The 17,429-nt window shown below is 43.7% G+C and overlaps 1 protein-coding gene across 2 annotated transcripts; it reads left to right on the top strand.

The window, feature by feature from the left end:
- Nucleotides 1–642: 642 nt before the first annotated feature.
- LOC106605589 (carcinoembryonic antigen-related cell adhesion molecule 18) lies at nucleotides 643–14,086 on the top strand. 2 transcript variants are annotated; one of them, XM_014201395.2, is made up of 7 exons: nucleotides 643–916; nucleotides 4,388–4,509; nucleotides 4,885–5,089; nucleotides 5,965–6,110; nucleotides 7,557–7,701; nucleotides 8,676–8,829; nucleotides 13,269–14,086. In XM_014201395.2, exons 1-7 carry the CDS (start codon nucleotides 859–861, stop codon nucleotides 13,354–13,356), a joined length of 918 nt encoding a protein of 305 aa, XP_014056870.1. In that variant the 5' UTR covers nucleotides 643–858; the 3' UTR covers nucleotides 13,357–14,086. The 2 variants fall into 2 exon arrangements, with proteins under 2 accessions (XP_014056870.1, XP_045574634.1); XM_045718678.1 differs by having other exon boundaries at nucleotides 748–916; nucleotides 8,645–8,829.
- The last annotated feature ends 3,343 nt before the right edge of the window (nucleotides 14,087–17,429 follow it).

Genomic DNA, 17,429 nt, shown 5'->3' on the forward strand with positions numbered 1-17,429 from the left:
TAAAAAACGGCACCCCATGCGTAGACCGCGTCCTTCCACTTGTCATGATATGTAATTAAGTGTAAACGGAACCATTTACGGACCCACCTGAAGTTGGGACAGGTTTGGTTAATGATAGGTAATTGACCTATAGATGGCAAAAGCTCTTGTGTGTGACAAAAGAGCGCTTTATGATAGCAGTACGTCTCTCCAACCATGGTCCTGGTGAGCTACCGTCCTGAGCGAAACACTAGATGAGGTTAGCTCTCCAGGAACCGGGTTGGAGAGCCATGCATGACACAGTCAGAGCTATCTGGGATCTTTGGGACATCCCTACCCCGTTAAAGTAGAATTTTAAAATGTTAGGTAAGTGCTATGGTTGTGGCTAGGGTAGGGACTTTCCAATGATACCGTATAGCACTGACCTGCGTGAAACTGTACACCTACATCCTGAGCGCACGGAGACAAGTGACGCAGTAACGAGTGATTGGTAATTGGAGCGTATACGCCCATTGTTATCAATATACACAGTCTTGGTTTTACTTAATATCTACAACAGTGGAGAACAGTTATTTAAAACCAAACAGAAAAAAAAACACTTTAATAAAAACATTCTGCTCGTGGAAAGAAAGAGGTGTGTGTATGTATATATATATATATATATATATATATATATATATATATATATATATATATATATACACAAAGCTTGTTTCCAAACTTTGAAAGAAAGACAACCCTGGAAGCCACGCCTCCCCCAGTATCAATAAGTACAGTGCCAGACGTTCTTTTCGACAGTCAGACGGATTTGCAGTATTTGGATACAGACAGTGAAGCAGAGTGGGAATACTCATCAATACCCAGAATCCAATAACAAACATGAGAGGTTTTATACTCTTTGCGATTTTAGTAATTGCATATGCTCACAGCACTACTGGTAAATATGATTGTATTTACTTTAACTGAGTGAATTTAATTTTATTCTACTCTCTCTATACACTAACATTTTATGTAGGCTTATTCGTTTTAATTCAACTGCAAATGTGAACTCTGTTCAGCATTGTCCTTCAAGTTAGTTTACTTGACAACAGTCGTGTAAAGTACTTAAGTAGTACTTTCAAGTATTTTTACTTAAGTCGTTTTTTGGGTGTATCTGTACATTACTATTTATATTTTTGACAACTTTTTTATTCACTACTTTCATAAAGAAAATAATGTACTTTTTACTCCATACATTATCCCTGACACCCAAAAGTACATTTTGAATGCTTAGCAGGACAGAAAAATGGTCCAATTCACTTACTTATCAAGAAAACATCCCTGGTCATCCCTACTGCCTCTGATCTGTGACTCACTAAACACAAATGCATCTTTTGTATATAATGTCTAAGTGTTGGAGTGTGCCCGTGGCTATCCGTACATTTTAAAAACAAGAAAATGGTGCCATTTGCTTTGCTCAAAAGAAGGAATTTGAAGTGATTTTTACTTTTGATACTTCAGTATATTTAAAACCAAATACTTTTAGACTTTTATTGAAGTAGTATTTTACTGGGTGACTTCTACTTTTACTTGAGTAACCTTCTATTACGGTATCTATACTTTTACTTAAGTATAACAATTGGGTACTTTTTCCACCACTGCCATCTGGTTTGTTTAATATAAGGAATTTGAAATGATTCATAGTTTTACTTTTACATTTGATACTTAAGTGTATTTTAGCAATTACATTTACTTTTGATACGTAAGTAGATTTAAAACCAAATGCTTTTAGACTTTTACTCAAGTAGTATTTTACTGCGTGACTTAGACTTTTACTTGAGTCATTTTTTATGAAGGTATCTTTACTTTTACTCAAGTATGACAATCGGGTACTTTTTCCACCACTGCTTGACAAGATATTGTAGGTCAGCTGTGTTGGCATCACATAAGGGCTTATACTCAGATTTAACTTGCACTCATTATCTCATTACCTGCACATGGTGTGTTATCATGGTTGGTATATTATTGTATTATGGGAAAGAGATTATTTTGTTCTCGGTTTTGCAAGTGTTTATTTGGTCGCGCTGAAACGATCTCAAGTGCTGCGTAAAATCAGGCGACGCAGATGTGTATGTAAACTCAGCAAAAAAAACGTCCTCTCACTGTCAACAGCGTTTATTTTCAGCAAACTAAACATGTGTAAATATTTGTATGAACATAACAGGATTCAACAACTGAGACATAAACTGAACAAGTTCCACAAACATGTGACTAACAGAAATTGAATAATGTGTCCCTGAACAAAGGGGGGGTTAAAATCAAAAGTAACAGTCAGTATCTGGTGTGGCCACCAGCTGCATTAAGTACTGCAGTGCATATCCTCCTCCTCATGGACTGCACCAGATTTGCCAGTTCTTGCTGTGAGATGTTACCCCACTCTTCCACCAAGGCACCTGCAAGTTCCCGGACATTTCAGCGGGGAATGGCCCTAGCCCTCACCCTCCTATCCAACAGGTCCCAGACGTGCTCAATGGGATTGAGATCCGGGCTCTTCGCTGGCCATGGCAGAACACTGACATTCCTGTCTTGCAGGAAATCACGCACAGAACGAGCTGGGGCTGTGGAGGGTCATGTCAGGATGAGCCTGCAGGAAGGGTACAACATGAGGGAGGAGGATTTCTTCCCTGTTACGCACAGCGTTGAGATTGCCTGCAATGATGCTGTGACACACCGCCCCAGACCATGACGGACCCTCCACCTCCAAATCGATCCCACTCCAGAGTACAGACCTCGGTGTAACGTTCATTCCTTCGATGATAAACGCGAATCCGACCATCACCCCTGGTGAGACAAAACCACGACTCGTCAGTGAAGAGCACTTTTTGCCAGTCCTGTCTGGTCCAGCGACGGTGGGTTTGTGTCCATAGGCAATGTTGTTGCCGGTGGTGTATGGTGAGGATCTGCCTTACAACAGGCCTACAAGCCCTAAGTCCAGCCTCTCTCAGCCTATTGCGGACAGTCTGAGCACTGATGGAGGGATTGTGCATTCCTGGTGTAACTCGGGCAGTTGTTGTTGCCATCCTGTACCTGTCCTTCAGGTGTGATGTTCGGATGTACCGATCCTGTGCAGGTGTTGTTACATGTGGTCTGCCACTGCGAGGACGATCAGCTGTCCGTCCTGTCTCCCTGTAGTTCTGTCTTAGGCATCTCACAGTACGGACATGGCAATGTATTGCCCTGGCCACATCTGCAGTCCTCCTGCCTCCTTGTGGCATGCCTAAGGCACGTTCACACAGATGAGCAGGGACCCTGGGCATCTTTCTTTTGGTGTTTTTCAGGGTCAGTAGAAAGGCCTCTTTAGTGTCTTAAGTTTTCATAACTGTGACCTTAATTTCTTACTGTCTGTAAGCTGTTAGTGTCTTAATGACCTTTCCGCAGGTGCATGTTCATTAATTGTTTATGGTTCATTGAACAAGCATGGGAAACAGTGTTTAAACCCTTTACAATGAAGATCTGTGAAGTTATTTGGATTTCTACAAATTATCTTTGAAAGACAGGGTCCTGAAAAAGGGCCGTTTCTTTTTTACTGAGTTTATATATATTTTTATATTTTTTTATATTGTCTCTGTTTGTGCCTGGGTAATCGATTCAATTATTAATTGAGAGCGGAACTCCCCTGAAAAGCCAATTATTTGAATACGAATTGAAAGTGTGACAAATCAAATGAATCTCTGCACCTCTATCCAACTCCATGGGATTTGATTTACCTTGGAGACTCAACGCCTGTGGAGAAAAGCAATTTAAGTCACTGTTAGTGAAAAAAAAAACTATCTAAAGACATGTTTCCAATTGCTTTTCTTCAGCATTGTCCATGGTGTGGATTGATAATGCCACAGTCATCCCTGTGAAATGGTGTGCTTTCCACGTGTTGTTCAGCTCCTCTGACAAGTAATGCAAGTGCGTGGTTGGTCTGTGTTTTTGCACTAAAACGCTTTGTCCAGCAGGGGACCTCTTACTAACCTTTTGTTACCAGCATCTCCTAGTCAAGTAGACAAACCTGTTGTTCTTCTGGCTGTGTTTGGCTAATTGCCAGTCTGGTTTGAATCAGTCAACAAGAAGGAAAAGGAAGAGCTTGTATAAAAATAAAACAATGTATTTGTCACTCAAACAGTAAGCTGCTGCAACAGCCCAGTCTAATGCCCTATATGTGGCCTGATTGTTAGGCACCAGTCCATCCACTGAAGTGTATCAAAATACTTCTCAACAAAAACCCCACTGGAATGACTATAGCAATCGGTGGGCAAAACAATAATCTTATCTACTACCAGCCATGGGATGAGATTAGCTAAACAATAAACTAGCATTGACAAATAAAGTGTATGATGAGGGTGTTGATTTGGTCCCTGTTGTCTTCCTCTGTCCTGTCTAGCGACTCTGGTCATAAAGGGACCAGACAAGCCTGTTCTGGAGAACGATGAAGTCACCCTGGAATGTCTGCTTTCCGACTCGGAGCTCAACACCAGCCAAGTCCACTTTGAGAAGTTTTCCAAGGTCAGGACACAGGCTACCTCTACCTCTGACTTTACTTCTAATTGGGTTATATGACTGCCGATTCTGACTTCTAATTGGGTTATATGACTGCCGATTCTGTTGCTGTACTATGTGAAGTAAAGCGCGTTGAGGCGCTGCACTTATCGAAACGTGACTTGAACTCGACTTCAGTTAGTGCAGTATGTTTAATTATGTCAACAGGGCTCAGCTTTAAACATTTTATTGTATATAAAATGACCAATGTGTGCAGACCAAGAAGGTAATCATTCTCGCTACTACTCATATCACTGTGCCAGTCCCCCATATGACTGCTGTTTGCAGATTAGGAAAATCTGTTTCTCTCTCACTGTTCCTCTCTCTCCTACTCTCCATCAGTACATGAATAAGTGGTATCGGCTGGAGGAAGAGCCCATATACCACCGATGTATCCCTGGTGTTCTCTTGAAGCGTGAGGTGAGCCAACTGCTTCTGTCCATCCACAGCATCCACAGCTACTTCCACCAGGGACTCTACCGCTGTGTCGCAGACAACGCCACGGCACCCGACAACTCCTCCCAGCCCCTGGCTATCACCATCAACTGTGAGTATGGGGTGGGCTATATAGTCACATGCATCTCTGTAACAGCTGTTTTTTATTTATTTTTAATGGCGCGATGGCCGATAAGTCGGCACTGCAGGAAAGACCAAACCTCCTGGAGAGCTGCTGGGTATGCAGGCTTTTAGTACAACCCTGCTTTAATACACCTGATTTGTATCAGCTGCTCCCCAGAACCTTGATTAGCTGAATCCGGAGGGTAAGTGTAGTGCTGGAACAAACCCCTGCACACCCAGTAGTAGCTCTCCAGGAGGAGCGCCTGCTATCCACTCCACCGTACAGTATATCTATTCTCCTCGTTGTTTTCAAAAACAATGTTCCAGAAACGGAAATTCACAGCGGATAGATAGAAATACAAAGCAACCAGAAGAAGAGACATATTGTACTGTACAAGGCACATGAAAGGGTGGTCATAGCGTGAGGCCTATTTTCCCTTCCGCTACAGGGGGGATCAAATCGTCCGTCATGTCTTTTGATAGGCTTCTTTGCCTGTGGAGCAATCGATAATGGGGAGTTATTTGTGTGGACAGAAGGAGAGAACCCAAGGCACATGGAGATGGTTCCGGTGACGTAGAGCGGGAGAAAATGAACCGTCACACTCCACAGTGCACCATTGTGAGGACTTAGGAAGATGAAGGCAATTACCATTATCTGATTGTTCCCTCATGGGCAATTTGTAGAGGATTTGAGGCACGATACTGCAGTATACTCAGGGATATGGCTCTGTTGACTGATGTCTATGCATGCTTGTACACCGTGCGCACAGCTGCACACACACACTCAAACCTCTTTAAAACCATCACGCATGCATTCTTCTTGATTTCTGCCTGAACCTGCTGTGTTTCTGATCCCCTGTTCAGACATGCGTGAGCTGTCTGTGTACGATGTGTCCTCCTCCAGCCGGAAGTTCATCAAGGAAAACCTGCTTGTGACACTCGGCGACGACGTGGAGGTGGAGTGCTCCACCACAGCCTCCGAGGCACCACAATACTTCTGGCAGAAATATGTGAGTTTGGGTCTGTCAGGATCTGGTCTTCTATCGCTCGATCTCTCACTCTCTGTCCCGCTCCTCTTTCTCTCAGCACCATAAGAGGTGCTCAGTATTCATTGGTATTCCCTGGTTTGGACCCTCCTCTTTCTGGAGAGCAGCTTGCCCACTTACAGAGGATTAATAGTTTAATGAGGTCTAGACAGGTGGCATTCAACCTGAAAGCCATTCTGTGGATAGATTCCTAATGATTTTTCAATGTTCAGTTCACCATTGTTGAATTATTCAACTTGCTGTTACCAAAGCCACAAACCAAATACCCAGGGGAATTAAGACCTCTCAATGCTAAATGTCAAACTCCGAATGGCCATGTAGGCAACAATAAGACCTTGGTGAATTGATTTGCTGCCCCCTAGTGGTAAAATAAGGTATCACTACTTCAGCACATTGTGGGTCCACTATTTCAGACCTGATACAATTTCACACCTTTAAAATCAAGTTAGTCCTCATTTTCATCCATTTTTCTGAATTTGAATGTCTTTAGAAAGAATAGCCCTCCACCCTCCAATATCCATCGCTGTGAATGTCCTCCATCTACCTTTTGAACCGGTCTGTCCACACATTCATAACTATTTGCATAACTGTTTCTACATGTCTCCTCTTTCTCTCTCAGCACCTCTGCTCAGTATTCATTGGTATTCCCTGGTTTGGACCCTCCTCTTTCTGGAGGGCAGCTTGCCCACTTACAGAGGATTAATAGTTTGAGGTCTAGACAAGTGGTAGAAAGTATTCAAGGATGGGGATGGGAGGAATTATGGGGGCAGAGAAACAAACAGTATGGGCCATTTGATGGACAGCAGCTGACTGACTGCACAGTCCTGGTCTCTAGTAATGTCAATGGGAGGCAGGCAGGAGGCTCGATGCATCTGAGCCAGTGGATTTGCATACAGAATGCTGTTTTGGCCAAACCTGGCCTTTCCTGGAAATCCTCTTAATTCAGCCCCCCATTCAGATTGAAATGTACTTTCTTGGCAGGAAAATGTGAGATCCCAGGAGCCAAATCATTTGCATGGTGTAATGTCTTTTTTTTGTTTGTTTCTATTCGGTTTCTCCTATTATTTCTCCCCTACTGTGTCTAACTCTCCCTCTTAATAATAGCGCAGCATCTAGTTCTGTGTCCACAGTGCCTGCCGTTTTCTCATTATGTGTTGTTAACAGTGTTGCTGTGTTATTATTTGCTGATTGCCCCATCTAGGTCAGTGAATGGGGTTTATGTGGAATTTATTCAGTGGGATTACTGTTCAGGTAAATACACCTTGTCTGGGAGTTTATCGCTTCTCTCACAGGGACAAGCATACTGTAACTCCACTGAGAAACGTTTTCTTGACTTGTTCGCTCGCTTTCTCCTCCATTCGCACCCCCTCCCCCCCTCTCTCTCTCACCCACCATCCTTCCCTCTAACAGGGAGAGGACTGGATCGTGCCCTCCTCCAAGCTGAGGCTGAAGAATGTGAGGATGGAGGATGGTGGAGACTACACCTGCATGGCTGAGCACCCCACCCTGTCCAGCCTGAAGAGGAGCAGCACCATCTCCATAACTGTGCTGACAGGTAGGTGGCGGGTCAGGGGTTAGGAAGGGGGGGACTACAGGGGTCAGGGGTTATGAAGAGGGACATTATGTGTAGGGGTTAGAATGCAGGAAGGAGAAGAGGGAGGGCGAGAGGTACAGATATAAGGGCCAACGCACATATGGGGAGGAGGGGTAGAGGGGAGTGTCTAGCGAGAAGCTCCCATCAAGGCGAGGGTCTTACGGCTATGTGATGGAGGCGGGAATTGGCCACTGCAGATGACGTCTCTTAGAACACTAAATATGTCACTGAAGAAGAGGACTCATTATATTACAGCTAATCCAATTTATCATACTGATCATTGTTCATTTTTATCAGCGACCTGCGAGATGATTACGCTGCATTAATGGTCACGGGTTTTTCCAAACGATCATATCGCCAATATAGAGTCAATTTGAATCATTGCGATTACAATCGTTTCAATTATCTAGCCTCCAAGTCAGTTACGCCAATCAAACTGGATGCATGTCAATTATAACAGTAAAGAAACTGCTTCAGTATTAAGTGGAAGTGAATAATCGAAGTGAACAATCAATTGCTCTAAATCTTACACTATTTTCAATCAATCAAATGTATTTAATACAGCCCTTTTTACATCAGCAGTTGTCACAGTGCTTTACAGATAGCCAGCCTAAAACTGCAGAGAGCAAGCTATGCAGATGAGCAGCACAGAGGCTAGGAAAAACTCCCTTAAAAGTAGGAACCTAGGAAGAAACCTAGCTAACCAGGCTCTTCTGGCTGTACCGGTTGGCGATGCATGTGGCCATTAAGGACAGATCGTTTTTCAAGACATTGAAACGTTCATAGATGACCAGCAGGGTCAGATTATAACCATCTGATCCAGAAGAGTTGGATACACTACAACATGGACAGTATGGAGCGAGGCTAACAAAATAAACCGTCTGTGAATCATCCGCTATTAAAGCCTGTAGTGTGTCTGACTCTCCGGCCTGCAGCCACCAACAGCCGTCTCAACCAAGCCTGGTACGACTCCACCAACCTGGTGTTGATGACCTCCGTGGCGGGGGCGGTTCTCCTGGTGCTCATCCTGTCTATCACCGTCTTCCTGGTCCGCAGGACGAAGCAGGCCAAGAACACCAAGGGACCCATGTGAGTGCTGAGCTCTGTTGCACAGTCCCCTCCTCACCTCTCTCTCTGTGTGTGTGTGGTGCCCCCTCCTTTCTTTTATCTCCTTCCCCTCCCCTCTTCCATTTATCCCAGGTTATAGCCAATATATTATATCTATTGTCTTATATTTCACTCTGACTCTTACGATGGTACCAAGGCTAAGGTGGATTTACAGTGTGTGTTAGTGGTCTTGTAGACCGCTTCGTCCCAGTGATGGTGACCAGCTCGACCCAGTCTCTGACTTCCTCCCTGATCTCTTCCCTGCCAACATGAACAAATACTACAGCTTACTATAAAATACTACAGTACTTACTGTAGAATTCTGTGGTATACTGTACAATACTATACTACACACTGTAGTATCCCTCAATCATGTGTAGTATGTTGTAGAATATTATAGTAAATACTACAGTAATGTCCGCAAAAACACAACACTTTTTTAAACTAAAGTAAATACTACAGTATTTAATTTGCATATTCCCTACCCATTCCCCTATGCCAATTTGTGCCACCTATAAGTTAGAAACATACATGCCAAGTATAGACCATATATTGTGTTACATACAGGTTAGAGAAAAGAGCTGACGTTCAGACCCCAGTCCTACCTACTTACAGGTTAGAGAAAAGAGCTGACGTTCAGACCCCAGTCCTACCTACTTACAGGTTAGAGAAAAGAGCTGACGTTCAGACCCCAGTCCCACCTACTTACAGATTAGAGAAAATAGCTGACGTTCAGACCCCAGTCCCACCTACTTACAGGTTAGAGAAAAGAGCTGACGTTCAGACCCCAGTCCTACCTACTTACAGGTTAGAGAAAAGAGCTGACGTTCAGACCCCAGTCCCACCTACTTACAGGTTAGAGAAAAGAGCTGACGTTCAGACCCCAGTCCCACCTACTTACAGGTTAGAGAAAAGAGCTGACGTTCAGACCCCAGTCCCACCTACTTACAGGTTAGAGAAAAGAGCTGACGTTCAGACCCCAGTCCCACCTACTTACAGGTTAGAGAAAAGAGCTGACGTTCAGACCCCAGTCCCACCTACTTACAGGTTAGAGAAAAGAGCTGACGTTCAGACCCCAGTCCCACCTACTTACAGGTTAGAGAAAAGAGCTGACGTTCAGACCCCAGTCCCACCTACTTACAGGTTTGAGAAAAGAGCTGACGTTCAGACCCCAGTCCCACCTACTTACAGGTTAGAGAAAAGAGCTGACGTTCAGACCCCAGTCCTACCTACTTACAGGTTAGAGAAAAGAGCTGACGTTCAGACCCCAGTCCTACCTACTTACAGGTTAGAGAAAAGAGCTGACGTTCAGAACCCAGTCCCACCTACTTACAGGTTAGAGAAAAGAGCTGACGTTCAGACCCCAGTCCCACCTACTTACAGGTTAGAGAAAAGAGCTGACGTTCAGACCCCAGTCCCACCTACTTACAGGTTAGAGAAAAGAGCTGACGTTCAGACCCCAGTCCTACCTACTTACAGATTAGAGAAAAGAGCTGACGTTCAGACCCCAGTCCTACCTACTTACAGGTTAGAGAAAAGAGCTGACGTTCAGACCCCAGTCCCACCTACTTACAGGTTAGAGAAAAGAGCTGACGTTCAGACCCCAGTCCCACCTACTTACAGGTTAGAGAAAAGAGCTGACGTTCAGACCCCAGTCCCACCTACTTACAGGTTAGAGAAAAGAGCTGACGTTCAGACCCCAGTCCCACCTACTTACAGATTAGAGAAAATAGCTGACGTTCAGACCCCAGTCCTACCTACTTACAGGTTAGAGAAAAGAGCTGACGTTCAGACCCCAGTCCCACCTACTTACAGGTTAGAGAAAAGAGCTGACGTTCAGACCCCAGTCCTACCTACTTACAGGTTAGAGAAAAGAGCTGACGTTCAGACCCCAGTCCTACCTACTTACAGATTAGAGAAAAGAGCTGACGTTCAGACCCCAGTCCTACCTACTTACAGGTTAGAGAAAAGAGCTGACGTTCAGACCCCAGTCCTACCTACTTACAGATAATGGAAAATGTGCTCTTAGAATTTCTCTAGTAGGTTTCTTCTAAGTGAAAGCCTCCACTTCTATGTAAAAGATAATAAAACAAAACACTATAGTGGACACTACAGTAAAGTCTGCAAAAACACAACAGTAAATACTACATTATACTACGATACACAAAAACACTACATTAATTACTGTATTATATATATATATATATATACACTACATGTTTTCTTTAACTACTGTATTTATACTGTAGATAGAGTTAACTGTAGATACTACAGTATACTACACTAAGTACTACAGTATTCACTGTAGTGTTTTGCAGACTGTAGTCCGCAAAATCACTGCAATGCATACTATAGTACACTGCTCAAAAAAATAAAGGGAACACTTAAACAACACAATGTAACTCCAAGTCAGTCACACTTCTGTGAAATCAAACTGTCCACTTAGGAAGCAACACTGATTGACACTAAATTTCACATGCTGTTGTGCAAATGGAATGGACAACAGGTGGAAATTATAGGCAATTAGCAAGACACCCCCAATAAAGGAGTGGTTCTGCAGGTGGGGACCACAGACCACATCTCAGTTCCTATGCTTCCTGGCTGATGTTTTGGTCACTTTTGAATGCTGGCGGTGCTTTCACTCTAGTGGTAGCATGAGATGGAGTCTACAACCCACACAAGTGGCTCAGGTAGCGCAGCTCATCCAGGATGGCACATCAATGCGAGCTATGGCAAGAAGGTTTGCTGTGTCTGTCAGCGTAGTGTCCAGAGCATGGAGGCGATACCAGGAGACAGGCCAGTACATCAGGAGACGTGGAGGAGGCCGTAGGAGGGCAACAACCCAGCAGCAGGACCGCTACCTCCGCCTTTGTGCAAGGAGGAGCAGGAGGAGCACTGCCAGAGCCCTGCAAAATGACCTCCAGCAGGCCACAAATGTGCATGTGTCTGCTCAAACGGTCAGAAACAGACTCCATGAGGGTGGTATGAGGGCCCGACGTCCACAGGTGGGGGTTGTGCTTACAGCCCAACACCGTGCAGGACCTTTGGCATTTGCCAGAGAACACTCTGATTGGCAAATTCGCCACTGGCGCCCTGTGCTCTTCACAGATGAAAGCAGGTTCACACTGAGCACATGTGACAGCCTTTACAGAGTCTGGAAACGCCGTGGAGAACGTCCTGCTGCCTGCAACATCCTCCAGCATGACCGGTTTGGCGGTGGGTCAGTCATGGTGTGGGGTGGCATTTCTTTCGGGGGCCGCACAGCCCTCCATGTGCTCGCCAGAGGTAGCCTAACTGCCATTAGGTACCGAGATGAGATCCTCAGACCCCTTGTGAGACCATATGCTGGTGCGGTTGGCCCTGGGTTCCTCCTAATGCAAGACAATGCTAGACCTCATGTGACTGGAGTGTGTCAGCAGTTCCTGCAAGAGGAAGGCATTGATGCTATGGACTGGCCCGCCCGTTCCCCAGACCTCCTGAATCCAATTGAGCACATCTGGGACATCATGTCTCACTCCATCCACCAACGCCACGTTGGACCACAGACTGTCCAGGAGTTGGCAGATGCTTTAGTCCAGGTCTGGGAGGAGATCCCTCAGGAGACCATCCGCCACCTCATCAGGAGCATGCCCAGGCGTTGTAGGGAGGTCATACAGGCACGTGGAGGCCACACACACTATTGAGCCTCATTTTGACTTGTTTTAAGGGCATTACATCAAAGTTGGATCAGCCTGTAGTGTGGTTTTCCACTTAAATTTTGAGTGTGACTCCAAATCCAGACCTCCATGGGTTGATAAATTGGATTTCCATTGATTATTTTTGTGTGATTTTGTTGTCAGCACATTCAACTATGTAAAGAAAAAAATATTTAATAAGATTATTTCATTCATTCAGATCTAGGATGTGTTGTTTAAGTGTTCCCTTTATTTTTTTGAGCAGTATATTTATACTATAGTATTTTTTTCATGTGGATGTGTTTTCACCAGACTCTTGCAAAACATGTGAAGGATACTGTGGTCATATAGTATGTACTGTTAAAATCATAATAAATACACAGTAATCAGACACATTGTGACCCACAACTTCTGTTGATCAACCTCTTATCAGAGTGATTACAACATGAGTACAGTACATTCTTTCTGTAATAGGTATTCTGTCTTATATAATATATGAAAGCTATTGAGGTTAGGTTGCTCTTTACATCTCTGTGTGTGTTTGACCTACAGTATATTCTGTAGATAACTGGTTGGCAGTCTATTTGTTCTCTTTTACTTGTCTTTCTCTCCTCTGTAGTTCTCTGGGCAGTCCATTTACAAATAATGGTGCAACTCTATCTTTCTCTCCTCTGTAGTTCTCTGGGCAGTCCATTTACAAATAATGGTGCAACTCACTCTCTCTCCTCCCCCTCTCTCTACCTCCAGTGATGACCACTCTCAGAAGAAGCCCATCTACACAGCCAGTGTGGAGTCTCTGGCCTCTACCAGTGGAGACAAACAACCACTGGTGTGACCGCGCCAAGAGATGGAGAGAAGTAGTAGGGGAACAAATGGAGAAAGATGGTAAAGGGGGCAAGGGAGTGAGGAATAGGAAGGAGGGAAGATGTCAAGGTGGGAGGAGAGGTGCCTGGGTTATGGATGCAGAGTTGCAGTGAGCCAGGATGCAGAGTAAAATCGAAGCTATTATCAAAGGCTGGCTGCGTGTAAGAGGAGGGAGACAAATGATTGTTTTACTGGGGTGGTTTGCTTCCAGCGGGGTTGGCTGAAGTGTTCTTGAACAAAAGGTGTGCAATTTTCTCTTTTATTGATCTCGCAACCTGCAAAATTGACATTCACTTTCTTATCTGAGGCAAGGCGAGGGGGAGGAGTTTTTTGTAATGTGTGAACCCTGAGCAGCTGCAGACATGTTACCTTGAGTTGAACTGCTCACCACCACCACTGCAGCCTTGGGCTCACAAAAAGGAATGCCTCTTACGTTACAAATGTGCCTTTTCCCCACAATGCTTTTACGTGTAGAATATTGGTGTGGATTTTTTTTCAAGGAAATGTATAACCTTATGTAGCATACTAGTGGTGACGCACTTCACAGTATACAGACGAGATGTAGACTTGTAGATTATTTTCTATCTCTATATTCCAATGACAACTGAAGCACTTTCAAACATTAACCTCAGAGCTATCTATTTGCTGTATTTCCTGTACTTTTAATATTCATGATATAAAGTTGATTTGAGACATTCTAATAGTAATTCCCCAGTGTCTTTAATCATTGATTTAAATGTAGGACATATCGAGAGGGTGAGGAGTATTGACAATGCTGTGAAAGCTGGATGCTGGTACAAGCTTGACCACACATACAGTAAATCCAATGACCTCTTGACCTCCTATCCTCTCTATAACCTCAGTTCCCTCCACTTCCTATCCATTCTGCAAGGCCTTCCTCTACAGCTAACCTTTACTGCACCTCACTCACACCATCTAACCATGGAGAGAGAGCCTACATATGATATGCCCAGTCAATAACAGAAGACAGACAGACAACCTTCAGGCATCTACCCATTGTTTTAAGTGAGGCCATGTATGTGGTTACACATCGTTCATTCCCCACTGCATCCTACAGCACCATTAATAACTCTCCCTCTCTCAGCCAGACTGCAACTTCATTCTTTCATTTTCTCCTCTGTTGCCTTGTAACCTTAACGTATCGACTTCACTGCTTATCACCATAACCGCTCTACTCATAACTATTTATTTAATTACGACTGGACTGTCTGTTGATGTTTTATGTGTGCGTGGTTGAAGGTAGGCTGCCGTTAATAACGGGAAGGAGATGCTGTGGTTTAACAATGACACTCCATTAAAGGGTACCTTCCACGCGCTACAGAGCACAGCGAGGATAATATTATTAAACTGATTATTCAAGTCTTCACTGCAGGCTCCTTCTCCAGCCACCGTCTGGGTTTTTACAGGCTTTTTGTGTGTCCTAGCTGCTAGGTGTAAAGGCTGAGGTCAAAACTCTGTAGCCAAAAGTCCATAAAACAGTCATGCTCCATCAAAATACCATTTGGAAATTTGAAGCGCTCTTCATTTGAAATGCCAGTGAACAGCGTTTTATTTTGGCCTTTGAGGCATTTATGGGTAAAAAGCATACGCCTTCATAGATGTTGCTGGTTCAACAGGTTGGCCCAAGGACTACTAGACTACAGTGAGGTCAGTCGCATGAGGGCTTTCTGCCTCCATGGTTGTGTTTGGATAGCTCCGGCCCCTAGGCACTAACCTAGAATCAGCTTTCCCTTCTAAGGTCACCAGGTAAAGTTGAGGGCTGCCCTTAGACACTGGCATAGGGTCTGGCTTCTGACCTCATGTCAGTAGCTAAAGGTCGTAGGATTGGAGTTGGCTTACAAAAAGATGACCAGCTACACTTTTACCTAACATATCATATAGGAATAATTGTTAGGAATCATTGTTATTATCCTACACCAAGTATTTATCATTGTTGATTCTGTTTCCTAATATCCATTCACAATATAGTGATAAGTATACCCATAACCACACACATTGGTTATTACATTAAGCCTATGGTTGATTGACTAGCTGATGCTACTAGACCTGCAGTCAAGGATAAGCTATGCTGTGAAATGGAGTGCAACATGTTTCAGCAAGACAGACAGCAGCAGTATACCGGTCTATGGAAGCCAGTCTCAGTGGACATCTCCATTGGAATGACTAGAGCATGTATAAGTTCTCTTGAATAATATAGCAACTAGGGCCCGCTCAAAGACATTGTTTAGAACACGTGGTCTCTATTCTGTTGAATTGCTATAGACTGGCACATTTGTGCACGTCACTTGGTTTTGTATGTTACCTTGCATATACATGTATGGGCTGAAATGAAAGTTAGGTTTTCGCTGGAGAGGCAGGTGTTCCCCCCATCATTACTCTCCAACAATGCCCCATCTGATGCGGGGGAGCCGCCGCTGACACCCGCCAACCGGGGAACAAACACTCCGAGAGAAAGTGACGGGAAAATTAAACGGGACGCGAAATGCGGGGGGCGGATATTATCCTAGCCAAAACAACATGATGAAAGAGAACATATCTCGGCATGGTACAAGTAGAAATCAAAAGACAGAAGGAACGGAAGGGTAAATCAGTAGCCTACAATCATGTCAGGCTACCCGCGGGGCAGAAGAATTTATACAGATGGGCCTGTTATGGAGACTGAGACAGGCCACTTTTCATGTAGCAATTTTAGAGGAATATTCAGGCTTAGGGCTACAGCATTTCCATCGACCAATTTTCAAAGCTGAAAATGAGAATGTGCCCTGCTTCAAATATATGATAATTTTCAGGCTGAATTAATTAATTAACAAACACATGTTAATTACAGGCTCATGTTACGAGCTGATCTGACATGCTATGCACTTTGGCCATCCAAAGGTGTCGCCAAACACTTACTTTGAAACATATTCATTCACGTATAATACAATATTCACTGAGGTATATTCAAAAGAAAATACAATTTTCATAATAGGCCCGTTTGGTGCCACGCTCTAACTGGAAAATTCAATTTGGGGTGCAGTGCAACCACAGCATACCGTCATGCTGAGTCTCCGGTGCTTCTTATTCAGCCGTTATGGGGCGGCAGCGTAGCCTAGTGGTTGGAGCGTTGGACCAGTAACCAAAAGGTTGCAAGATCGAATCCCCAAGCCGAGAAGGTACAAATCTGTCGTTCTGCACCTGAACAAGGCAGTTAACCCACTGTTCCTAGGCCGTCATTGAAAATAAGAATGTGTTCTTAACTGACTTGCCTAGTTAAATAAAGGTAAAAAAAAAGAAGTGCTTTCCCAAGCTCTGTCAAGATCAAGGGTTTGGAACCGCTGGAGAGTTTTGTTGGTTTCGTTCCATTACCGCTATTCCAAGCGGTAATTTGATCAAATACAGCTTTATTTAGGCTAGTGCTCTGCTCTACACTACACTGATGATTTCACTTTACATTTAGAACACATTTTAATATTCATGCTATTATGGTTTGAATGTTACAATAACATACTGTATATAGACTACCGTTCAAAAGTTTGGGGTCACTTAGAAATGTCCTTGTTTTTCAAATCAAAATCAAATCAAATGTTATTTGTCACATACACATGGTTAGCAGATGTTAATGCGAGTGTAGTGAAATGCTTGTGCTTCTAGTTCCAACCATGCAGTAATATATCTAACAAGTAATCTAACCTAACCTAACGATTTCACAACAACTAACTTATATACACAAGTGTAAAGGAATGAATAAGAATATGTACATAATAATATATGAATGAGCGATGGCCGAACGGCATAGGCAAGATGCAGTAGATGGTATAGGGTACAGTATATACATATGAGATGAGTAATGTAGGGTATGGAAACATTATATAAAGTGGCATTGTTTAAAGTGGCTAGTGATACATTTATTACATCAATTTTTCATTATTAAAGTGGCTAGAGATGAGTCAGTATGTTGGCAGCAGCCACTCAATGTTAATGATGGCTGTTTAACAGTCTAATGGCCTTGAGATAGAATCTGTTTTTCATTCTCTCGGTCCC

This window comes from Salmo salar, chromosome ssa05, assembly GCF_905237065.1.
Source record: "Salmo salar chromosome ssa05, Ssal_v3.1, whole genome shotgun sequence".
Taxonomy (NCBI): domain Eukaryota; kingdom Metazoa; phylum Chordata; class Actinopteri; order Salmoniformes; family Salmonidae; genus Salmo; species Salmo salar.